General features: G+C 40.3%; 1 protein-coding gene across 2 annotated transcripts in view; it reads right to left on the bottom strand.

The window, feature by feature from the left end:
• The window catches only part of NUP205 (nucleoporin 205), a 78,597-nt gene extending 57,595 nt beyond the window's left edge, over positions 1-21,002 (bottom strand). For both annotated transcript variants that reach the window (XM_066262361.1, XM_066262362.1), the window contains exons 1-12: positions 20,866-21,002; positions 14,873-15,015; positions 12,801-12,972; positions 11,184-11,328; positions 10,636-10,795; positions 9,983-10,211; positions 7,462-7,626; positions 5,272-5,447; positions 3,082-3,198; positions 2,556-2,693; positions 1,257-1,407; positions 25-230 (exon numbers count right to left, since the gene is read on the bottom strand). In XM_066262361.1, coding sequence (XP_066118458.1) covers positions 25-230; positions 1,257-1,407; positions 2,556-2,693; positions 3,082-3,198; positions 5,272-5,447; positions 7,462-7,626; positions 9,983-10,211; positions 10,636-10,795; positions 11,184-11,328; positions 12,801-12,972; positions 14,873-15,015; positions 20,866-20,893 — 1,830 coding nt within the window. In that variant the 5' untranslated portion in view covers positions 20,894-21,002. The remainder of the gene's footprint in view (positions 1-24; positions 231-1,256; positions 1,408-2,555; positions 2,694-3,081; positions 3,199-5,271; positions 5,448-7,461; positions 7,627-9,982; positions 10,212-10,635; positions 10,796-11,183; positions 11,329-12,800; positions 12,973-14,872; positions 15,016-20,865) is intronic.
• Between the last annotated feature and the right edge of the window lie 5,408 nt (positions 21,003-26,410).

The following is a 26,410-nucleotide window of genomic DNA, read 5'->3' as shown; positions in this document are numbered from 1 at the left end:
ATATGCCGTGGCTGGGCTACCTACCCAAGTAATGATGGTAGACGTGAGCTGTAAAAACGCTATCAGTCCATCCTGCTCCTTCTGGGTGATGCCCCGGGAAGGAAGATGACGGTAATGGACGCTGTCTGCACTCGGGAGATCCTTCCGGAGATGCTCATGGTAGAGCATTAAAGAGTGAAAAAAGTGTTCCCAGGAAACAGGACTGCCCCCTGCTCCCTGAATGTTTTCAACTGTAAAGAAACACAACACAGAATTTTCTTTTGAACACGTCTAAGCATTTGCTTGGAAATGGAGGAAAGAAACAAATGTAAAACAATCAACTTAGTCTTTGTGCCAGATAAGTAGTGTGTTCAAAATGGGTGGAATCCATCTGTGAGCTAGAACTCTGGACTCATTTTCCCTCAAGACTAAGAATGCAAGGTGTCTGTGTAAAGGCAAAGGCAGATGACTTTGGATGCCAGTTACCTACTCTATATCCAGGAGAGCGCCTTTCTGTTGTCATTTAACTATACGCGGCGTCTTCTCCCACTAAATAATTCCCAAATGTTGAGCGTGAATTCCCACAGAGAGATGACTACCATCTAAATTTTTAAGTGACACTACTCATTACATACTGAGCACTGGAGCAAAAGCACAGCATACAAGACGAGCAAAGCACTGTCTCTGGGGCCAGGCAGACCCCTGTTCCCGTCATGGCTCCCTACTGACTTGTGACGTCGGGTAAACTACTTCTCTAAACCTCAGTTTCCTCCCATGTAAAAATGAAAGTGATAATATCTACCTAATAAAGCAGATGCTTAATAAATATTTCTTTCTCTTCCCTTTTACAGTGCTTTTGGTTTAACCAGACTCGAGTCTGAAAATTAAATGAGGAAACTGAAAGAGGGCCAAAAGGAAAACCATTACGAACAGGAATTTAGGGAACAAGCACTTACGAAAATAAAGACATCAACATTAAGTGGCAGGGGTATATACTGTGCTTTGAGCACCAAGCAGATGTATTCTTTAAAAATGTTATATAATTTTAACTTCTCAAAACAAACTATTTTATAGAGCAAATAGTAAAACTCTCCAATCTGTGAGAACATAGTCAAAGAATCACTATGCATTAAGCCACCATGGACTTCTTTCTCTGTTATTGTAAAAATAATTTATACACCTGGGAGAACCTATCACAAATAGCCAAGATTCTATGATAGACGGGAATACTGAACCAAAGAATGTCACAACGAACTTAACATCCAGACTTCTCTTACCATGACTACTACCATTGACTTTGAGCAGGCTAAAACAGTAGTGGGCACACTGGGGCCCATTGGCCAATCCCTGGAGCATTTTCAGATAAGGAATATAAATAGTTGGAGGCAACAGGTCACCCATTTGCCTAACAAACTTTGACAAGACAACCTGAAATAGGGAAAAACCATTAGTTTACATAAAGCATATCTTAATTTAAGGCAATAAGAACTAGCTAATCATGACAACATATTAACTAAAACTAATTAAGTGCTCTGAATTAACCTCCCCAAAGCCAAACTGTCATACTGCCTGAAATTCATTTTAAAATATTCCAGCACTCCGACCTGTGATGGCGCAGTGGATAAAGTGTCCACATGGAATGCTGAGGTCACTGGTTTGAAACCCCCGGCTTACTGGGTCAAGGCACATACAAGAAGCACTATGAGAGATGTACGAGTTGATGCTTCCCACTCCTCCCCCCATTTTCTCTCTCCTCTCTCTAAAATTAATATATAAAAGTTAAAAAAAACACTGGAGCAAAATAAAAGTAGTAAAATTAACAGTAGATGAAGTAAACACGGCAAGAGGTTAAAAGATATTAAATTAAGATGTTGAATGTTAATATACTTAATCTCCTATGTTTGAACATTTTCATGAACATTTTTTTAAATCTTTAAAAATTTTAATAAATCTCTAAAATACTTTTCAAATGGGGAGAAAAATAAAACAATAAATGCAAGAAATACAATAAAAAGAAATGGCATTGATCTTAGATTCCAACACAAATGAAAATTCAACACAAGAAATCTTTTAGAACAGGAAACCCCCTCAAAAAGACAAATATGCCAATCCATCCTTTCTGCTACTGCTAAATGAGCTCTTCCAACATTGTCTCCTGACTCATGGGCATTCTGTCATCAATTAAAATTTCCAGGCTTTTCCCTTTGGTACTTGTACCTCTCCTACCTTTCCCCAACTTGTTAAGAATGATGTGTGCTGTCTCTTGTCCTGCCTACAGAGGACAGACTAATACTGATAAAACTCAAACAAGTTACACAGAAAGAGACTAGACATCGTTCTATCTCTAATGATTTGACAAATACCTAGTACGTTATAAAAGCCTGACTACATAAGCTCCAAAATAATCAGAACTTAAATTTAAGAATTTTAAATCTCCTTAAACAAAAAGGGAAAATGTAAATTTCTAAAGGTTACACTAGTGGTCATTGGTGTTACAGCAATAATGTTATTGTTCATGTTTTCCAGACTTCCAATTACCACCTCAGAGCAGAAAAGCAGAAAATCTAAGAGCTCACCTGGCGTTGAGGGGGTCGCTGATGGGCCACCCCAAGATAAGAACCCAGGAGAGTGGTGGCCTGCAGGGGCTCTGTGGGGCACCAGTATTCTAGAGAAAGCTCCAAGTTAAAGGGGTTCTTTTTATATAGCTCACCAATCTGCAGAGAGTAAATAAAGATTGTGGGAAAATGCCTTCACTCGAAAATTACTTTTAAATAAAAATGTACATTTTTAAATGAATTCACTTAAGATATCAGATCTAAAATTCTCCCAAGTTAGGGAAAAAACAGTAGAACAGCGGTTCTCAACCTGTGGGTCACGACCCCAGCAGGGTCGCCTAAAGCCATCGGAAAATACATAATGCATATCAGGTATTTACATTCCGAATCATAACTGTAGCAAAATTATAGTTATGAAGTAGCCACCAAAATTATTTTTTGGTTTGGGGTCACCGCAACATGAGGAACTGTATTGCGGGGTCATGGCATTAGAAAGGTTGAGAACTACTGCAATAGAAGATGACAATTCACCCAATATAGGGCTTACCAAGAGCATTAAGTGTTCCAGATCCCTTCTAAGCGAAATGGGGGGCTCATTACCCAGCTGCAGACTCATGTGAATCATTCGAGCATCTTCGTCTGCCCGGTTCCTCAACTGCTTCACCTAATAAATATATGACGTGTTTTAAAATGTAAATTCATTACATGGGTGATAATACTGATCAGGCAACTATCTAAAAGTGATTACAAATACTGATCAACTTACGACCTATGCAACTTACGACCATTTGACTTTACGACCACAATCGCTAGCCACGACTGCTCCACATCTGGCAGCGCAAGCATTGCCCAGCTGGGCATACGACAGTGTGGACCAGTTTCCGGCAGCACTACCATCTCCGCGTGCACCATTTCAACTGTTATCCCAGACTCGGTACAGCAATTTGTGTTTTGTGTCTTGGATATTTTTCATCAAACCCCTCCCCAGATGTCTACCAAGAGGAAATTGTCTTTGCAAATATTAAATCAGTTGTACTGGTAATGCAGTGTTTTACTTAAATCTGACGAGTGTAAAAATAAGAAACTAAATGGTGTAGAGATGATACAAATGGCATAAAATGAACAAAGAAAATTATGATATATAACAATAATGAAAGAAAATTATGATAAAATAGGACTTAAAGATTTTTATAATCGTTTCACAGTACTGTACATATAACCTACTCAATTTACGACCAAATTGTGTTACGACCGGTCAGAACCAATCGTGGTCGTAAGTCGAGCAGTAGCTGTACATAAAAACTGTGTAAGTATCAATTCCACTTTAATGACATGAAGAAATAGGCTAGGACTTTTACTGTGCTATTACTATCCATAAATTACAATATCTGAAAATTTCAATGCATTTTCCACTATGGATAGTTGAGTTCAACTACAGTGTTTCTCAATGCGGACATTACTGACATTTTGCGAAGGACATTTCTTCACCGGGTTGGTTTATCCTGAACACTGCAGGGCACTTTAGCACCTACTACCAACAACACCGCTACAATTACTATAACAAGTAAAACTGGCTCAACTCATTTCCCGAACACAAGCTGAAGGACATTATAGCCTTGGTTGAGAACCGTTATAACATCTGCGTAAACTAAATGACAACTGATATAAGAAAACTACTTCTCCTTTAAAAAACATTAGAGCTAGATAAATCCAAATTATAGTTGGAGATTTCAACACTCCTCTCTCAATATTCAACAGAGCAAGTACACAGGAAATCAGTATGGATATGAAAGACTTGAGTAACACTACCAACCCTCTGCTCAAAGAAGGATCGAGGAAAACAAAGAAAAATATATTAAATTGGAGAAAAAGAAAATTACAACAAAAATATCAAAATTTGTCACACAGCTAAAACAGTAGAGATAAATATATATTAAATGCTTATATTAGAAAAAGGATTTCAAATCAATAATCTAAGCTTCCACCTTAAGACACTTAAATGAGAAGAGCAAATTAAACCCAAAGCAAAAGAACATAATAAAGAGCAGAAATCAGCCTGACCAGGTGGTGGTGCAGCGAATAGTGTGTCGGCCTGGGATGCTGAGGACCCAGGCTCAAAACCCTAAGGTCACCAGCCTGAGCGCAGGCTCACCAACTTGAGCGCAGGATCATAGACATGACCCCATGGTCGCTGCCTTGAGCCCAAAGGTCGCTGGCTTGAGCAAGGGCTCACTGGCTCAGCAGGAGCCCCTGGTCAAGTCACATATGAGAAAGTAATCAATGAACAACTAAAGTGCTGCAACTATAAGTTAACGCTTCTCATCTCTCTCCCTTCCTGACTACCTGTCTGTTTCTCTCTCTTTCTCTCTCCTCTGCTAAAAAGAAAATATTTTTAAAAGGGCAGAAATCAAAAACAGTGAAACAGTATCATATGAAGCCAAAGCTGGTTCACTGGGAAAAATCAGTAAAACTGATACTCTAGCCAGGTTAATTAAAAAACAAAGGGAGAAGACACAAATTACCAAGCATTTTCATTTAACTATTACTTTCTCATTAGAAACCTTCTCAACTTGAAATAATTCTTTTAGCTTATTCTCAGTTAACAGGTTTTTATTATTTCATTTCCAGGAATCACAAACTAATTCACAAGCTAAAGCATAAAGTGTCTTGATCAGTTTTAAATTATTTTATAAAACTCTTCTACAACCTTGTACTCATCCTAAATTATTCCACCTACCTTCATTGGCATAAGTGCAAGGAAATCGGTGATGAGATTGTGGATTCTACGAATATAAAATTCATCCTGATAGAAGTTTTCTGACGCCACCACAGATTCAGTGAGGAACAAGAAGACATTGTCAGCAATCGCGAGCTCTGCCATTGCTTCATCTGCTTCTGTGAATTCAGCAAGAGCTGGAAATGCATTTAGAAAAACAGCACACAGAAAAAACATTGTTAATTTAGATTATAATAGCTCATGATATCCTGTTGATGTGTCAAAATTGTTAAACTCTGAGCATGTGCTGCTATGCACAAAATATGACTGTGTATAAGCCTAACTGACTACAAACCCCCCAAAAATACTAAAAAATTACATCAGAAAAATTTTCAGAAGTCTATTGAGAGTAGGAACTAATTTTTCAAAATTGAGACTTTTGTTAAAACGTTATCTGCATTATTTCAGGAAATGACCATTTCTGCAATATAAGATAAACAATTCCAACACTTCTAGCAGTTGTTTTTTTTTAATGTTTATTTTACTGGTTTTAGAAGAAAAGGAAGGGACGGAGAGAGACACAATATCGATCTGTTCCCGGATGTGCCCGATCAGGGATCAAACCAGCAACCGATACACTCACCCACTGAGCCACCCAGCCAGGGCTCTAGCAGTGTTTACAATTCAAATTTACAAAAATATTTTATGGTTAGAAAATGTTAATTATTAATTAACATTCCTAATTATCAAAGCTTATAAAAGGGTATGAGCATGTCAAGGTAATGAGATTAAGTAGCCAAAGATCTAGGACTTGAAACGGGGTCTGGATTCTTGCCTCTTTTATCTACTCTCCCATAGCCAACTACATCATTGTCTATTATGCCTCTCAAGATCAGGGCAATGATGCAGCCAAGTATATCACATGAATTTGATTAAGCATATGAATTTTTAAGTTGGGTTTATTGGTGTTAGTAAAATTACACAGGTTTCAGGTGAACAATTCTATAACACATCATCTGTACTCTGCACTGTGTGTTCACCACCCCAAGTCAAGTCTTCTTCCACTACCATGTAGTATATGAATTTGATTAACCATCACAGAGCCACTTAAAAGTTTAAAAGGTAATTTTATGCCAGAAATGTACTGAAATAAGACTTGTAAATGAATAAGGAATATCCAGAAACAGAATTTGTACGTGAATATAAATGTCTAATAAGCCACCTCTCAGCTTTAATATAAAAAACACTTGGCCAAAGAAAGACTTCTAATACCAAAAGAAAAACAACAGCCTTGTGCAGCTCCTTCTGGAACAGCATAACGCTAGTGAACAAAGTGTTCTGGAATCATACAATTGATATGACACAGGAATCTAATGATGCTCCATGAATTGTAAAACATTAATAAAATCTAGACTGAGGTCTTGGTTGGTTGGCTCAGTGATAGAGCGTTGGCCTGGCATTTGGATGTCCTGGGTTCAATTACTAACCAGGGCACACAGGAGAAGTGCCCATCTGCTTCTCCAACCCTCCCCCTCTTGCTTCTCTATCTCTATCTCTCTCTTCTCCTCCCCTCCTGCAGCCCTGGTTCAATTGGAGCGAGCTGGCCCCTGGTGCTGAGGCTGGCTCCATGGCCTCCACCTTAGGCACTAAAAATTGGCTCCGGTTGCAATGGAGCAAGGGCCCCAGATGGGCAGAGCATTGCCCCCTAGTGGGCTTGCCAGGTGGATCCCAACGGGGGCGCATGCAGGAGTCTCTCTCTGCCTCCCCTCCTCTCACTCAATTAAAAAGAAAATAATCTAGATTTACCATAAAAACAACTGACAACTCCTGGATTTCAAATTACAATGAAGGCATAGTTCTCACCCTGTTAGAGTACACCACTATTTAAGAATGATTATTACATGAATGTAAACAGCAGAATAGGATATGCTATAGTGGGTAACAAATTGTTAAGTCAGAATCCCACTTCCATTCTTAATTGATCCAAAGGTCTTCTTTTTAATAATTGTATTTAAGAGAAATAATATTTCATATCATTTCTTTTGGGAGAAAAGGGGGGAAAAGGTCTACATTTACCACCTTACAAAATTTCATTTAATAGGATATTTTCCCATGCTCATGTTTATATATGGCAAAAATGACACCCCTTCCAAAATACCATTAAAATGGGTACATTCTTTCTCATAACAACATTACCTACAACCCACTTACCTGTCACATCAGGTAACTGGGATATTCCCCTCAGTGCCAGTGCCCAGGCCAGTCTGACAGTGGCCTGCAACCCCGGCAGCTTCCAGGGCTGCGAGTCCTGAAGGCGGGAGTGAATTGTTGCAATGTATTGTCGCTCTGTCAACAGTGGAAGTTGATGAATCATATCTGAAAACACAGAAACAGACCGCTATACAAAAAGAAGAAAAATTCTCATTTTGATATATAAAAGTAATGTCTCAAAGTCAGCATCAAAGAATTACAACTAATTAACATTAAAGTTTGACAAACCAAAATTTATAGTACTGTAAAAACTGTACACAAACTAAAAAATGAAATTGACAATAACCCAAAAATATTTTTTCTTCTTTTCCAGGTAAGAGGAGATAAGAGAGATAGACTTCTGCATGTGCCCCGACCACAATCCACCCAACCCCCGTCTCGGGCCAAAGCTCTGCCATGCTCGCAACCGAGCAATTTTTAGCACCTGAGGAGGAGACTCAAGGAGTCATCCTCAGCACCCAGGGCTGAAGTGCTCAAACCAATCAAGCCATGACTGTATGAGAGAGAGAGAGAGAAGGGGAGGGGGCAGGGAGGAGAAGCAGATGGTCACTTCTCCCATGTGCCCTAAATGGGAATCAAACCTGGGACGTCCACATGCTGGGCTGACACTCTACCAATGAGCCAAACAGCCAGGGCCAATAATCCTAAATTTTAACTCCATTATTTTCAATGGTTTTTAGAAGTGTACTATAAATCAGGAAAATAAAGGCTACTCATGTGTTCTGCATGTAAAGTCTAAGATATAACAATGCTACGTAAAGACCAAAATAGAATCTTACTCATAGATAAATAAGCCAGCCTGAATTAAAATATCAAGTAAAAACTGACCAAAACAAAGAATGAAAATTGCTATCAAGTACCTAGTGATTGTAACATCAGTGAATAGCCAAATAATAAAGAATTTTTGATTTACAGTTCAGCCATACTACAGTATTTCAAACAAGCAAAGGATTCTGAATAAATACTAATAACAAATAAATAAAGGAAAACACCACAGACCACCAAAGAATTCATTTATTTTACTTCATTCTTTTCTTTTTTTTTTTACAGAGACAGAGAGAGAGAGTCAGAGAGAGGGATAGACAGGGACAGACAGACAGGAACAAAGACAGATGAGGAGCATCAATCATCAGTTTTTCATTGCGACACCTTAGTTGTTCATTGATTGCTTTCTCATATGTGCCTTGACCGTGGGCCTTCAGCAAACCGAGTGACCCCTTGCTCAAGCCAGTGACCTTGAGTCCAAGCTGGTGAGCTTTTGCTCAAACCAGATGAGCCCACGCTCAAGCTGGTGACCTCGGGGGTCTCGCCTGGGTCCTCCACATCCCAGTCCGATACTCTATCCACTGCACCACAGCCTGGTCAGGCTCATTATTTTCTTTTACTGCATGTACTGCCTTTTGATGTCATCTCATGAATAATTAGTTTGGTGGTTCCCAACCTTTAAGAACACATTCTCTATTTAATTTCCTATATTTTGAAAGCTGCCATCTACTTTCTGTACATGCAGCACAAATCATTCACTTCTCCCATTCATTAATCAAAGATACACAAAAGAACAGAAATAATAAACAAGTTCATCAATCTAAGCACCTGAAGTTGATACAATTACAAGCTCATGCCAAGACCTGTATATCTTAGTTGCCCTATGAAACTTCCCAGGCATTTCAGTTAGCTTTGCAAAGTCCCAGCTTACGAACTTCCACTCATACAGCCTCCCCCTCCTTACTGCCGTGCTTCGTTTCATTCAACACAGGACATCTGACCAATGCACTAGCTGGCAGCTTCCTGCACGAGCACAGGGGCTGCTTATTCTGTGACACACAAAGTACCATGTGACATCTTGACTGGAGGAAAGGGGTAGCTGTGTTTTAAACAAGCCTTTCCTGGTGGCTAAGAATAGTCGCCAAAGATGAGTGGGAAGTGTCCCATTCATCCTTGTTTCATACCGAATGAGAGGACAACTGGATAATACCATCAAAGGAGAACAAGGGAGAACTTAGTGGGAATCATTTTTTGAGATCCTCAATTCTAAGCAGTCATGGGTTATGTGGTTCCCAAGTAAAATTTTATCCACTTCTGAGAACATATTAAGTCAAAGATGATATATTACTAAAAATGATCACTACCCTCCCTTAAAATGTTTTCAGGAAAGGTTGAAAATATGAATAAATAGTAAAGAAATAAGTAGGTAAATCAGGCATGTGTAACTCATGAACATGTGGTACCTTTAACATTTTCTCATTCCAAAACCCAAAAAGACAACAGAAACATCTAATAGGATTATAATTATGTTTAAAATGTGATCTTTTAGGTAAATATTCAAATATGAATGAACTGTACACAAAAGAATAAAAAGCACAATTTTGAACTTTAGTAGTTCAAGTGTCACCCTCTTAAACATGATCTCTGCAATTTAAAATCTGATTGTAATAAAAGTATAATAGGGATAGAGCAATACCATCACGCTCCTCTGAGGTCTGCTCTATGAAACTGATATCGAAGCAGTACAACAGCGCCATCAGCAAAGCCAGATTCACCGCATCCAACGAGCCATTGGCCTCAACTGTTACTCTTTCCAAATGTCCAATGAGGAGCAAAGTGTCATCCTTGCCTAATGGTGACTGACAAGACCAGGCAAACAGGCTTTCTGCCAGAGACTGCCTGCACTCCTTGATGAGATCAGAAACCTGGAAATAAAATGTATGATGAAAAACATATCAGAGGAAAACATATAAACCACAGGGAAGCCTGGTCTTATCCAAAATCTAAACTATCTTTTATACAGGCTAACTAAATAAATGTATCTGAATCTTACAATCTCTCCTCTGGAATTCTAAACAAACACTATTGTTAATTCCTCATTCTTAAGCTCAAAGGTCCTGTGTGGGACAATCAATTTCTTGAAGTGATTATTCCAGAGCTAGAATAGCACAAAGAAAATAGAAAGAAGCTAAAACAGCCACCAAGTCTACTTCACAGACACGAGTGCCTTCACACTCTAACATGCATTTGTGGTTTTCCTATGCCTGTACTAGAAGAATATTCTAATTGCCATGACTTTTCTGCCTCTGAGATTTGAAAAGCCAGGACTTGATTGTGTTGAAACCTTGCCTCTTTGCGATGCTTTTCACTGCCCAAACCTCGTTCACGCTGCAGTTTCTCAAACTCGTTGTTCACGTCAATCTGTGACACCAAAGTGAGGACTTTATAAGTCAACCCTTGCTCCATCAGCTCATCTGTAAAGCGTGTTGTTATGGAGACCAGCTCTGGACTGTAAAGAAAAGAAATCAATAAACAAAGTTATAATAATGCTTATACTTCCTCATCACACGGACATGGTGAACGCTCATTTGACAGTAATGTTGCATTACTGGAAACAACCAGGATGAAATTATAACCTATGTCTTTCCATCCTTTTCAGATCACTGGGTTTCAATCAGCTTCTAACCATAAATAACTCAACTACCTTTTATTTGTAAATAAAATAAAGCACATTTAACCTGCTGTATCACTCTTGGCAGAATAAGGAAGCATTTACGGCTTATGTTTCACACATTACTTAAATCATATATATTAAGCAGAAGTTTTTCTTGTTTCTAAAATGATACTTCTTCAAGTAATTTCTAATTAACCCCTGAAACGCTAAGAAGCAAACAGACCTGAGTTCGAGGGTCCACGTCTTTCCTCGTCTAGACTGTATCAAGGCTTTGAGGGAATTCGCGATGCATCGCTTTCCATCCCAATACAAAAGAACCGCTACCAATCCTCGTGTGAGGCCAGGAAAATGTGGCTGCTGGTGCTCTCCTGGAAAAGGAAGCGTACGAGTAATTTAGTAAAATAAACACTTATGTGTTAAGACGAGACAAAAATCACTACTGATATTCAAAGAAATCTCAGAACCTCAGGGCTTAAAGGGCCCAAAAAGTCCTCTACTTCAAACACCATTCCGCTGTTTTATTCTCTTTCAAATATTTGTAAGTTTCTTCCCCTTCCTTATCTTTTCTGAAAATGAAACCGTCTTCCTTGTGTTCCATCTTCTTCACTCAGTAGTTGCAGTTTCTACGGCTTTTTTCTCTCTAGTCTAGTCCAATCACTCCTCCACTCCACTCCCTTCCGTGCCCCAAAGCCATCTCGCCGCTTCACATCTCTGTATGGGCGATTGCTTCTGTCTGGGCCAGCATACCTCTTTTAATGCTGCCTTAGGTCAAAGGCATATTGGCAGCCACATGATCACTTAAGACTTTCTTTCAATTAAAATGCCTACATTGCTTCTTCACGTGGCTCCTTTGTTATAATTAAAATGAACTGCTTATTTTATAGAAATTTCCATCTTTTCTCTACACAGTAGCAGAAGAATAATTTCAAAGTTATTCCAGATTATATACATCTTCTGCTTAAAGCCCCTGTCCACAACTTCCCACTGCAATTAGAACCAAATCCAAATAATTTTCACGGCCTGTGAGACTGCCTATGATCAGAGTCCTGCTCGATCGTTGCCTTCCTTCACTCCCGCCTCATGCCCGTCCCCACCACAGAGGTCCTTCGCCCTTTCCCCTCCCCACCACAGAGGTCCTTCGCCCTTTCCCCTCCCCGTGCCTCATGCCCGTCCCCACCACAGAGGTCCTTCGCCCTTTCCCCTCCCCGTGCCTCATGCCCATCCCCACCACAGAGGTCCTTCGCCCTTTCCCCTCCCCGTGTTCACCGCAAGCACTCGCTGCATGCTCTGCCCAGTTTGCCCTTCCCACAACTCAGGCCGGCACCTGTCACCATGCAGGTCAGCCTAATGTCCCAGTATCAAAGACGCCTTCTCTGAGTAACCTGTTCCCCCTCTCTATCTCCCACTGCCTTGTTTTATTTTCTTCCTAGAACTCGGTATTATTGAGATGATCTTATTTAGTCCCATTCATTTTTTGAATCACCCCCTCAAAAAGTAACTTCAAAAAAGCAGTGACCTTACCTTCTTACTCATCATATGACAATGACAATAAATGCTTTGTGCTAACATTTTCTGAGATGCAGCCAGTGGTTTTTTGCTGGGGAACTACTATGTAAAAGCTCCTTCTAAAAGTTAAATTACCTTAATGCCTTCAATCGCTAAACTAAAGCCTTCCATTAGCCAAAGAGAGACAAAAAGAAATACTTGAAATGTAGTTTTCCAAATAAACGGCATTCTTAGAAACTGTTCTGGAATCTAAATGATATACTACTTTAAAGTCCAAGGCAGTCACTTTATAATTCTGTACTACTGCCATGGGTTCAGTTAAATGCCAACCTACCGGCGAGGAGGAGCTCAACGGCGGCCAGCTCCCCGATATCGAAAAGGTCGCTGAGGATAAAGGCCTCTTTAATGAGCTGTTCGGGAAGAAGGCGGGTTCCCTGCTGGCCCTGGATGGCCACTCCCTCTGTGCTGGCCTTCTGAACCTTCTCATGCTGTTGAACATTTTTTGGCTACAATGGTAAAAATATGTAAGGTCACGCAATGAAAAGAGTACACTGGAGACAAGGTCTTAAATTTATTCACAAGGCAGCCTGATAATATCACAAAAAACGTATTTCCTATCAGATAACCTACAGTTAGACTTTACCTTCACCTTCTTATTCTTACTACCTTCTCAATAATGACTTCTGCTAAACTCTGAACTACGGAATTTTAAGAAAGCACACAAAATGGCATATTATTTCTCAAGTTTCTAAGAAACTTTTCCAATTGTATATTTAATAAATAAAAACAATCAGGTCTTCAACTGGGAAATAACAAATGGATATATATGAGTTGAATTTCAATTAATGGGGCTAATGATAGTTTATTAATATAGTATTTATTACTTTGTCTTATCCCCCCAAAAGTCTTACAACTTGGTTCAAATATACTGCTCACAAAAATTAGGGGATATTTCATCACTTCATATTCATTTTGAAATATCCCCTAATTTTTTTAAATTATTTTATTTTATTTATTCATTTTAGAGAGGAGAGAGAGAGGGGGAGAGAGAGAGAAGAGAGAGACAGGGGGGAGGAGCTGGAAGCATCAACTCCCATATGTACCTTGACCAGGCAAGCCCAGGGTTTCGAACCGGCAACCTCAGCATTTCCAGGTCGACGCTTTATCCACTGCGCCACCACAGGTCAGGCCATCCCCTAATTTTTGTGAGCAGTGTATTTAACAAATGACATATAGGACAGAATTATTTGATGGATCATACAATCTTAGAAATTTACACCTTAAAAAATGCCACAAGCCTGACCAGGCAGTGGCACAGTGGATACAGTGTCGGACTGGAACACAGAGGACCCAGGTTCGAGACCCAAAGGTCAGCAGCTTGAGTGCAGGGCCACTGGCTTGAGCGTAGGATCATAGACATGATCCCATGGTCGCTGGCCTGAACCCAAGGTTGCTGACTTGAGCAAGAGGTCACTGGCCCAGCTGGAGCTCATCAGTCAAGGCACAAATTAGAAAGCAATCAATGAACAACTAAGGAGCTGCAATGAAGAACTGATGCTTCTCATCTCTCCCTTCCTGTCTGTCTGTCCCTATTTGTCCCTCTCTCTGACTCTCTTGCTCTGTCTGTCAAAAAAAGAAAAAAGAAGCAAAGGCCACAAAAGTCATTTAATCCAACTCCTCTATTAAGAGATGGGAAAACAGGTGCCCAGATTCGTCAGATGACTTGCCTATAGTCATACAACCCTAGTGGTGGAGTCAAGACCGATCTCAGCTCACCTGGCTCCCAGGCTAGGACTCTTTCTAATAAAAACTGCTAGAACACCAAAAAGCACAAGGCCATTTCTGATAAGACAAACTCATACAGTTCTTATATGATCTTGTTAGTCTATAAATGAAAATTGCCAAACAGCAAGAAAACAAGTTTCCAAACACAACTCCCCTCTACTTAAGTATTCTATTCCTAGGTGAAAAGGATTTCAAGAGGCAGTAATTAATGATATGCAAAATTAATTAGTTCAGCTAACACAACTCACATAACATTATGAAGAGTTAAAATTCTGAAGTGTAGCTGGAACCAAAATAATCTTACTGAGCTTAGACGTATTAACTATAAAGTGAGAAATTCCAAGGAGACTCATTTTTCTAGAATATACTGAACTTTTAAAACTGTGTTCAAATATTAAGATCTCTCCAAGCTAGAGATAAATCCATATTAACTTCTATGGAGAACCAAAAGAAGATAGTAACTACTTCTAGAAAAAATTAATTTTTAGAGAAAACTTGAATCAGTGGACCAGTACAGGAACATAGCTCATTTATATGCAGTAAGAGTTTACGTGCTCCTTCAATCTTTAAAAAAATTCAATAAAATAACAAATCCAAGAAGCAAAAACAAAAATTTCCTACTGGGTTTTTGAACAATGAGATGAAGTCAGGTTTGTGTTTCTTCAAAATCATGTCCAGAAGGTGGACAGCTTCAGGCTGTCTTCTCCAGAGAGCATTTCCCACCGTTTGCCAAATGTCTTTATAAGGACCCCAGAGACTGGCGGCTTCAAGACAAAAACAAATAAGACCAGCATCAAATGAAACGTACATTTGGAAAATAACATCGGGCAGTGTTTACACATTTCAGCCATGCTCATGGCTACTATTAAATACACCGAATTATAGTTTCAAACCGAACATTATAACATAAAAGCATACTTACTACAATTCTCAAGCAAAACTAGAAACATCATTTTATCTACCTTAACGTAGTGTAAAGTAAATCCTGACTTCAAATTGGAGTATCAGCCAAACCTTGTTTTGCCACTTTATTCACTGTGTGACATGGAGTGAGGAAATAACCTCTTCACACTCCAGTTTCCCTTATACATAAAATAGAGAAGTCATCTGCTTCATGGGACTGGATGATTAAATGAGATACGTCAGATCAAACACAATCCAGTGCCTGGCATACCACAGGCATGCAATCAACCTAAGTGACTTTCCATCCAAACGGAAAGCAGGAGTACGGGGAGGAGGGGATCAGATTTTACAAAGCTTAGAATGCTGAAATTAAGAGTACTTTATTTTGGCTGAGATACTAGCTATTAAAAAACAGCATACAAGTACGAAATACTTTTGTAAATTCATAAAATGGGGTCACATTTTGATTAGTAAAGGTAAGAAGTAATAAGAAGTAACACTGAGCTTTTGCTATATGATCCTGAGCATGGTTCTAAGCTCTTCACAAGTATTACTTCATCACAGAACACTGTAAGGTCAGCACTATGCCTCCCTACATTTTACAGACATGGAAACCAAGGCCAGGAGGTCTAGAACCTCATCCCAGGTCACCGGGATAAGTAAGTAGATTGTGAACCCAGGCAGTCTAGCATCAGAATGTACCCTAACCACTAAGATGCACTGCCTCCATACATAAATGAGAAGGTGAATTCAGGTAAACAGACTGGTAAGTAAGAAATTCAGATCACATCTAGACAAATTTACCTAACTCAGCTGAATTCACTGACCTAGGCAAATTTACCTAAACTCAGCCGAATTCACTGACCTAAAAATATTTAAGCTCCACAATTAAACAGTAGGGGATAAGAGAAACAGTCTTGGTTTTTAAAATCTACAATCAAGTTTGGGAGACAAACTGTATATAAGTGAAATTTGTATGACTTCTAAAGCTCTGGCCTGGTGGCTCAGCAGATAGAGCAGGGGTCGGGAAACTTTTTGGCTGAGAGAGCCATGAACGCCACATATTTTAAAATGTAATTCCATGAGAGCCATACAACGACCCGGAGGACAGCTGTGATTGGCTCCAGCCACCCGCAACCATGAACATGAGCGGTAGGAAATGAATGGATTGTAATATATAAGAATGTTTTATATTTTTAACGTTATTATTTTTTTCATTAAAGATTTGTCTGCGAGCCAGATGCAGCCATCAAAAGAGCCACATCTGCCTCGCAAGCCATAGGTTCCCAACCCGAGATATGTAGTTCTGGCATGGAGGTCTCAGGTTTGATCCTCAGTCAGGGCACATACAAGAGGTGACCAGTGAGTGTACAAGTAAGTGGAACAACAAGTTGATGATTCCCTCTCTCTCTCTCACACACACACACCCCTTTTCCTTTCTCTTCCTTGCTCTCAAATCAATGGGAAAAAAAATTTTTAAATGACTCCTAGGCAAATCTGAAACTTGTCTTACCACAGTATTTAAGAAATCTGACAAAGAGTTGAGAAAAAGTAAACTGTCTATAAAAATAATATACTTTGAAGAACTAATAAATTTCTTTGCATTATACATCCTTAGCTTGAATAAGCTCAGTGAGTTCTCAAGAAAAATTTCATTTCCTCCCTTTCATGGAGAGCCATCCAATAGGTCAAAAACTCTACACCAAAACCTCCCACATATACTAGCCTCCTCTGCCCACCATTAATACATCACAGAAGGTAGCTGCAACACGACTTATCTTCAGTTTGACCTTGGTTTGACTAATTTTAGTAAATACCTTCCTGCTATAAAAAGGAAGCTATAAAATCTTCCAAGTTACTAAATATGTCATTTTAAGCTAAGTGATTTTGTTCATTTGAGAAATACTTTACATTTGTTTTCCTTAACCCTTTGAGTAGTGAGTTATTTTCATGCTCGCTGACCCCCGGGAGTGAGTATTTTTTTCAAAAAATGAAATTAGTTCCAGTTACAGTTTTATTAACTTAAAATCATGTTTGTTTGATAACCAATTTATGGAAACAAGAATATACATTTGCCTTTTTTTTAATGTTGCCTTACACATTTTTAAAATAAATCGATTGTACTCAGGAGGCACGAGGACATACATGAACAGTATGTTCATACTACTCAAAGGGTTACTATGTAAGAATACCTCCAGCCAGTCACATTTATTCAGTTGTTCATCATGAACTCAGTACAGGTGAGCTTACAGTGTGTAGTGAGGAAACACAGTTATCATACAGTCATACGTAAGTGTAATATCCAGTTTGGTGAGTGCTATGAAGGAGAGGTGCCCCAGCACAAAGATCAAGGGAATCTACCATAGCCCGGGAGGTTAGGGAAGGGAAGGATTCATTAGGAAGTGATGGTCAAGCTGAATATTTTAAGGATAAAAGCATGCTTTAACTTTGGGGTTAGGGTGAGGACATGCATTCCAGAAAGTAAGGACAGCATGTGGGTTCCCAAAGCAATAGAGAATGCTGTACTCCCAAAGAACTGAGAAGCTCAAGAGAGTTAGAGTACAGAACACACAAGGGCCTGGCAAGGGACGAAACTGCCACATCCTGCAGGGCTTCCCAGCCCATGTTAAGGATTTTGGTCTTTAAAGATAAGCAAAACAACGATTAAAAATGTCTGCTGGACTTAAGGAAATAGAAGAGCATATTACATATTAACCTTACGGAGAGCTGTTTATGAAGATGGGAAGAGACTACAGCGGGCGGAGAAGAGGAGGTATGAGAATGGAGTTAGTGAATCCTTTTGGAAGGTTTGTGAAGAGGACAGTAACTGAAGGGAAGCATGAGATCAAGATAAAGAGGGAGGTTAATGGAAAGGAGCAAAAGAGAGGTGGATATCCAAAAGGAGATGGGAGTCAGAGGTACAGGCATAAAGCAGTGGTAGTCAACCTGGTCCCTACCACCCACTAGTGGGCGTTCCAGCTTTCATGGTGGGTGGTAGCGGAGCAACCAAAGTATATATAAATAAAAAGATAGATTTAACTATAGTAAGCTGTTTTATAAAGATTTATTCTGCCAAACTTAGCGAAAATCCGACATAAAGTACTTGGTAAGTAATTATTATTATATGATTTAACTTGCTGTAACTCTGCTTTATAAATTTTATAAAGTAAAGTTACTTCCCTACTTTATAAATCACCATTACTGTGGAACTGATGGGCGGTTAGAAAATTTTACTACTAACAGAGATACAAAAGTGGGCAGTAGGTATAAAAAAGTTGACTAACCCAGGGCATAAAGGGTGGGATTTACCTTGGATAGACACAGGGACACTGATTCAAAGGGTGCAGATATATTTAGGTTTACAGGTTTTAGAGTAAAAAGAGAGAGAGTTCATGCCTGTTGGCTTCTGTTTGCTCTCAATTAGGTGACAGAGGTCATTTGAAAATTAGTCAGGAAGGGCTGTCAAACAATGTCAATAGTACTAGCAGCATGTCTACTCTACCAGGATGATACAAGTTACAATACTAGTCAATAATGCAGCTGGAACTCAAGCACAGGCCTTAGAACTCTACAGAACCTCTGGTTTTTTTCCCCCTTCTACAACTCTAAGCTGTTTCATTTTTTTTGGAATTGTGGTTAAAAGAAAAAAAAACCCTTAAAATTTGCTTATCTTAAACACTTTTAAGTGTATAGATCAGTAGCATGAAATTCATTCATTGTTGTAGATCAGATCTCCAGAACTTCTTCCTCCTGCAGAATTGAAACTTTGTACCCATTAAACAACTCCCCATTTCCACCTTCCCCCAGCCAATGGCAACCAACATTCTTTGTTTCTCCTTTGACTACTCTAAGATACATCATATAAGTGGGATCATACCATATTTGTTTTTTTTGTGACTAGTTTAATTCACAGAATATTCTAAAGGCTCATCCATGTTGCATTATTTGAAAGGATTTCCTTTTTAAGACTAATAGTAAAAAATAAAATAAAATAAAATAAAAAGACTAATAGTATTCTACTGTATGTATATACTACAGTGTTTATCCATTCATCCACTTATGGACATTTGGGTTGCTTCTCTAACATCTAAATTAAAAAATACATATATAGTCTCCTGATTCTTGCTCTTTAATAATGTTTCCTTTCTATATTGTCAATCAAACACCTGCCACAAGGCCTTAGTATACAATGCATACTGTTTGGCTATTGACAACTCCCTTTTCCTTCAATGATTTGTTTAATGGCATGAGTATGTACTAAAAAAAAAGTATAACCACACATATAACCTGCAAGCGTTACTCTAAGTATATACATCAGAGTGGGATGGCGGGATAACAATATTAAGGAAGTAACTTTATTACTAACATTGAGATATGTGAACACTTGATGTAATAAAATTAATTAGGTTGCATTTAAGTAGTAGCATGTATTAGTTTAAGAATCAAAGACTGGCTTCGAATCATCAGCTGTATAACTTTGGGGAAGTTACTTAACCACAATATGCTTCTATTTCCAAGTCTGTAAAATGGGGTACTTAATAGCGGCCACCCCAAAGGTGTATAAAGGGAACTAACTGGGATGAAAGTACAACTCAGTCCAGTGCCTGGGAAACAGTAGGTGCTCAATAAACATGACCCTTCATTAGTATAATTCATCACTGCATTTTTGAAATGGTTTGATTTGAAAAACTCAGATTTAAAACTTTTTAATAATATCGGTCCTGTGGAAAACAGAACAAACCAGCACCAAAAGCACCACCACCAACGAAATGACTTTACAGAGCCAGAAAGAAGAGGTCCCAAGAAAGGGTCCTCTTGGAGAGCCTCTACAAGCATTCACCAGGCAGGGAGGCTCTTAACTGTGCGCAGGAAGCTAAGTACTTTTCGGTCCCTGCGCTGACATTCTAAGCAGCAAATTCATTTTCAGGCATCCTTGCCCCGCCCACTAGGCGCCAACGTGCATCCCAGGAATTGTGACAATAGAAATGCACCCACTCTTTCAAACGCCCCTGGAGGCGAGGGAGTGGGGGGGAGGGGATGTACCGCCCCACGTTGAGCATCGCCAAAAAGAAAACCCACATCAAACCATTCAGAGTTCCTTCACCGCCGCCTAGATTCCACCCCGACCCCACAGTCTACCGCTCCAAAAGCGCAGGAGCAGGAGCTGGGGGAACGGGCCACACCCGCGGAACCGGGAGTCACCTGCTGGGCCTAGGGGACCCCTTCTCGGCACCACTCATAATCCGAGTCCTCGCTTCCTGCAAGCCCTGCCCCTCAACCTCCATGAGCTTGGTGCCTACTTTGGGGTGCGAGTTTTTGGCCGGCGCTCGCGGCTGAAAGATATCTCAGGTCCTGTGGCCTCATGGCCCGAGACATGCATGTCGGGGCAAAATCCGGGCCGCAGACACGCCACGGGGTGGGGAGTGGGAAGGACCGGGCTCGGCCCTGAGCCACGAAAGACTGCACGCCGGGGTGCAGCGGACCGAGCCTCTGAGTTTCGACCCTCAAGGGCCACCTGGAGGGCTGGAGCCGCCGCGCCAACGCGCGCCATTCAAACTGGGGAGGGGCGGGACTCTAGACCCAGAGCTAGGAAGAAGGGGACACTATGCACAACAGGGGGCTTGCACTCCAAGGAACCTCACTGCCCGGGTGTCTCCCTGGAAACCGACCTTTGTCCAGCCCTGGTCTCCCTTCCACCCCGCCGCACTCACCCGAATTTACCGCCAACAGCGCCGCCATCTTGGAGGCGCCCTAACGGAGCCCTGTGCGCACGGAAGCCCCAGGAAAGGGGGAGGCTGCCCGCGGCGACACCTGAACCAAAAAGTCCCACTCTGGCTCCCCCCTGAACAGCACACTCTGCTGACCCAGGAGTGCAAAGACTCGAAAATCTGCTCTGGGCCACACAAGTCAATTTTCGCCGAAATTATTCCCATACATATAAGGCGAGTGCAACCAGTTCGGAGACGCGAGGTCCTTAATTTCACGTTAGTCGTGCAGTGCATCCTGGGACTTGTAGTTTCTTTTTTAAGGATGCATAAAGTTGGTTTAGGTGGAAAAGAAAAAAAAAATATATTCTGAGACTAGTGTTGAAATAACTCCCATTTATGATTTATAAGAGCCGTAAATTTAAATCATCTTCATTTCAAATTAAATATTCCTTGCATTACTACTCACTTTAAGAGATGACAAACTAAGCATTCCTTATGTTCCAATACATCAAGTATATTGCATCAACATAGTTGTATAGAGTAAAACAAATGATAACATTTTATTACGAAATTCCAAATGTATACAAAATTAGAATAAGTACCTTCAATAACATGGCCAATTCCTGTACCCCACCCCCAACATGGGAGATTATATTGAAGCAATTTGCTGACATACCATTTCATAAAATGCGCCCTCAAATAACTGGATCTTCTTTTTTCACTTGCTAAATTTTAGTTTGTGAATTTTCAAACTAAAATATAGTCATTATCATTTGTTATCACATGCCAGATAATTATTGAGAATTTCACATTATCTTAATTAATAAATAGCATTATTACATATATTTATAATTTGTTTTATATTTTATTTATATATTATTATTTCATTATCTTATTTAATTTCTGAAACATTCTTTAATACTTTCCTTTGTTTTATTTTGTTTTAATTAGGTCCTTGATTACTTTTATTTTTTTAAGATTTTGTTGATTTTAGAGAAAGATGAGAGAGAGGGAGAAAGGAGGTGGGGGAGGAGTAAGAAGCATCAACTCATATTTGCTTCTCACATGTGCCTTGACCAGGCAAGCCCAGGGTTTCAAACCAGCAACCTCGGCATTCCAGGTGGACACTTTTATCCACTGCGCTACCACAGGTCAAGTTCTGGAAACATTCTTATTAGGCGATGCTATAATTATAGCTACTTATCTCAGATATCCATGTGCCTTAAAACCTCACTTTATGCCTGACTGGGTGGTGTCGCAGTGGATAGAGCGTCGGACTGGGATGTGGAGAACCCAGGTTCGAGACCCCGAGGTCGCCAATGTCACCAGCTTGAGCGCGGGCTCATCTGGTTTGAGCAAAGCTCACCAGCTTGGACCCAAGGTCACTGGCTCAAGCAGGGGGTTACTCGGTCTGCTGAAGGTCCACATTCAAGGCACATATGAGAAAGCAATCAATGAACAACTAAGGTGTCGCAACGAAAAACTAATGATTGATGCTTCTCATCTCTCTCCATTCCTGTCTATCTGTCCCTATCTATCCCTCTCTCTGTCTCAATAATAATAATAATAATAATAATAAAACCTCACTTTATCACCTCCTCCAACATTCCACTGAGGCTGGGAGAAAATAATTTATATTCCCATTTCACAGTTGGACATCATAATTAAATAATTTAGACAAAAATCACAGCATATGTTGTTCTGAATATCAGGCATATTCATTCTCCTGAACAAATAACAGTAAGATGTACATTAGGAGGCACACAAAAGTCATTGGTGATTTATTTTAAAGTCACTGTTATACGGAGAGAAATGCCAGACTACAATTAAAGTGGTTTTAAAGAGTGGAGGGGAAGAGAGAATGAAAAGGCGAAGTTTAGTGTGAAAGTGAGAAGAATATTGAGCAGAAAATTGGCAGGAAGCGGCATTCAAAGATTTTCTTTCTCAGCACAGCTATTACAAGCCTTCCCCTCCACATATGCTCTCAGCCCACACACTTCCCTCCGAGTAGGTCACTTTGCTTTCTATGAAGGAACACTTTAGCTTCTGTAATGCCCCCTCATCCATCATCACACAGTCATTCTCTCCCTTGACTTGTGGGGCACTGCTGTTCCTGGTTTTCCTTCTGTCTTTCTAGTTCTTCTTTTTAAGTTTCCTACAAGAATTTCTCTTCCTCTTCTCATCATTAAATGTAGTGCTTCCCTTTCGGTCATTCCCAGCTTCTATTTATTCTTTTCCTTCTACGTGTTCCTAGGAAATCTATGGCTTCTTACTACTACCCATTAACTGACGAATTCTGTGTGTGTGTATGTGTGTGTGTGTGTGTGTGAGAGAGAGAGAGAGAGAGTGAGAGAGAGAGAGAGAGATTCTAGTCCAGTCCTCTCTGCCATCCTTCAGATTTGTGTATCTAACTTGTGTACCCCACATCTCTACTGATTGTCACACTGGCATCTCAAAACCAATCAGTTAATCCATAACTTATGTGAGCACTTAAAACCCTGCCACCTGTATTCATATGGTTGCCAAAGTCAGAAACCCGAGTCTTTTAATATTCTTCCTTCGACTGCCACATCCTACCCATTGTACCTCACAAATATTTCTGCTCTCTGATCCCTAGGCCATTGTTCTCCTCAGGTCTCATCGTCTTATACTTGGGATTTTGCCATTGTCTTTACACTGGTCTTGTTGATTTCCATCTCATTCCCTTCTCATGGATTCCCAAAATGATTTTCAGATACACAAATCAGATCACGAGCTTACCCCGATCAAAATGTCTCAATGACCTGTTTATCCAAGGGCAATATTTGAAAACGTCTTAGCAAGGCACTCTGGCCACTTCCTGATCGGGTTCAGCCTCTTCACTTTCATTCTTCCCCAACTGCCCTTTACTCTGAACACTCTGAATATTATTATCATTTCCCCCAGAACAGCATGCTTTCTTGAACCATGTATTGATGCCTTTGCACCTGCTATTCTATTTGCTGGGCATGCCCTTCCTTCCCTTCCTATCCCCCTCTGTTGACCACTCACCAAGTTAACTTCCCACACATGACTGGCCTTCCAAGTCTCAGGGCCTGTGTTAATGAGGCCTCCCTGATGTTAGTCCTTTTCCTTTCTTTTTTAAGATTTTACTTATTGATTTTAGAGAAAGGGAAAAGAGAGAGAGAGAAAGGGGAGGAGTAGGAAGCATCAACTCATAGTAGTTGCTTCTCGTTAAGTGCCTTGACCTAGCAAGCCCAGAGTTTCAAACCAGCAACCTCGGCATTCCAGGTAAAGGCTTTATCTACTGCGCCACCACAGGTCAGGTCCTGCTGCTATTCTCGACCACCCCTGCATCCAATTCAGAAGTCTCTTTCCTAATATCTCTATTGCATCATTATCTACCTCTGTTATAGCCCTATGTGCTAACGATCATCTTCCCATTAAAACTGTTAGCTTCTTGTTAAAAAGGCTCCCAATGAATCACACATCCCAGAAGTCAAGCCATTGTGCTATCATCAGCCATGCTACATCTGGGTGAGCCTCGCGACTTGCTTAAGTGAAAAAAAAAAAATGCAGTGGAAGTGACATCGGGCAAGTCCTGAGCCTAGAATTTAAGAAGCCTTGTTGTTTCCACTTCTGCTCTTTTGCTGCGCTAAGAAAACCATGTAAGGAAGTGAAATACATAGCACTATATGTGTGTTTGTTAAATAAAAACAAACTATTTCTTTGACGAAATACATGCTAAATGGAGATACAGTAGTCCCCTGTTATCTGCAGGGAATGTTTTCAACCCCCTGCAGGGGTCTCAAACTCACGGCCAGCGGGCCGCATGCGGCCCGCCGAACAATTTTGTGCGGCCCGCAGACTAATCCACGGGCTTACTTAATTTTATCCAAAATATTTTGAACTTCGTGGATTAGTCTGCGGGCCGCACAAAATTGTTCGGCGGGCCGCGAGTTTGAGACCCCTGCATGCCTGAAACTGCAGATAGTACCAATCTCTATACTGTAAATACAATATTTTCCCCTATGCATACATGACTATGCCAGAGTTTAGTTTATAAATTAGGCACTGTAATGATTAACTTACTTGTAACTAATAATAAAGTAGAACAATTGTAACAATATGCTGTAGTAAAAGTTATGCAAATGTTCTCTGTCTCTCTTTCCTCTCTCTGGTAACTGATCTGATAATCATGTTATTAAGTGACTACTAATGGGCTTGGATATGCTAACAAAGGTTATGATTCAAGGCCCAAGTGGGATGGATGGAGATTTTGTCACGCTACTCAGAATAGATGTTTAAAACATAAATTATTTATTTCTGGAATTTTCCATGTAATATTTTCAGACTGAGGTTGGCCACCATGGGTGACTGAAACCGTGGCAAGCAAAATCACAGGTTAAGTGGGGACTTAGATACACACTCAGCCTCTTAAACTCCCTGAGCCCCTTACCCATGCAGCCCTCTTCTTCGCGGGGTGTTCCCTTTGGCTATGGTAATTGCCTCGTCCTTCCCTCTGCATCTTTGTTGGCACTATATTCTAGTTCTAGAATACCTTTAGCCCAGGGGTCCCCAAACTACGGCCCGTGGGCAGCATGTGGCCCCCTGAGGCCATTTATCCGGCCCCCGCCGCACTTCCGGAAGGGGCACCTCTTTCATTAGTGGTCATCCGCATCCTGTGCTCCTGGAGTCCTGTATGTAGCGGCATCGCTCACATACAGTACTACTTCCAGTGACGCGGGACGCACGCGTCACGGCTCCAGAAGCGCATCATATCACTTGTTACGGCTAGCAGTGACAAATATGGAACCGGACATTGACCATCTCATTAGCCAAAAGCAGGCCCATAGTTCCCATTGAAATACTGGTCAGTTTGTTGATTTAAATTTACTTGTTCTTTATTTTAAATATTGTATTTGTTCCCGTTTTGTTTTTTTACTTTAAAATAAGATATGTGCAGTGTGCATAGGGATTTATTCATAGTTTTTTTTTTATAGTCTGGCCCTCCAACGGTCTGAGGGACAGTGAACTGGCCCTCTGTGTAAAAAGTTTGGGGACCCCTGCTTTAGCCCCTTCATCTGACTACCTTTCTCAGACATACCTTTCCCCACCCTACTCCTCTACCTCAGGCTGGGTTACATGCTCTGCTCTCCCATAATTTATTATAATTTTCTACAACTTTTGTGTCCCTCTGGGCTAAAAGCTCCCCACAGAAGAGTAGAGGTACACAACAGGGAGCCACTAAACATGGTTGAATTAATACAGATGGAGAAAGGTCAAGCTACTGTCTCCTAACCCATTACCAGACTGTATTATAGGCTCCTTAAAGACAGTTTCAAAAACTACCATCTCTCTTGCAAGTGCCTAAAAACTCTAGAATAAGAAGACTAGGTCCCTCTTTTCCTAATGCCTGGACTACCAATACAGACCTAAAGAAGATAAGGTACACTATATTTCCTTCTTTGAAAAACACCAGGGCTCCAGCTAAGGAATTAGCTGGTTGAACTACCTTGAAAGGTTTTCCTATAGATACATGTGAGAACTTTGGTTCTGGCAGACGACA

The sequence above is a fragment of the Saccopteryx bilineata genome, chromosome 2 (assembly GCF_036850765.1).
Source record: "Saccopteryx bilineata isolate mSacBil1 chromosome 2, mSacBil1_pri_phased_curated, whole genome shotgun sequence".
Classification (NCBI taxonomy): domain Eukaryota; kingdom Metazoa; phylum Chordata; class Mammalia; order Chiroptera; family Emballonuridae; genus Saccopteryx; species Saccopteryx bilineata.
Note: the sequence above shows the minus strand (reverse complement) of the source record. Positions and strands in the feature narration are given on the sequence as shown.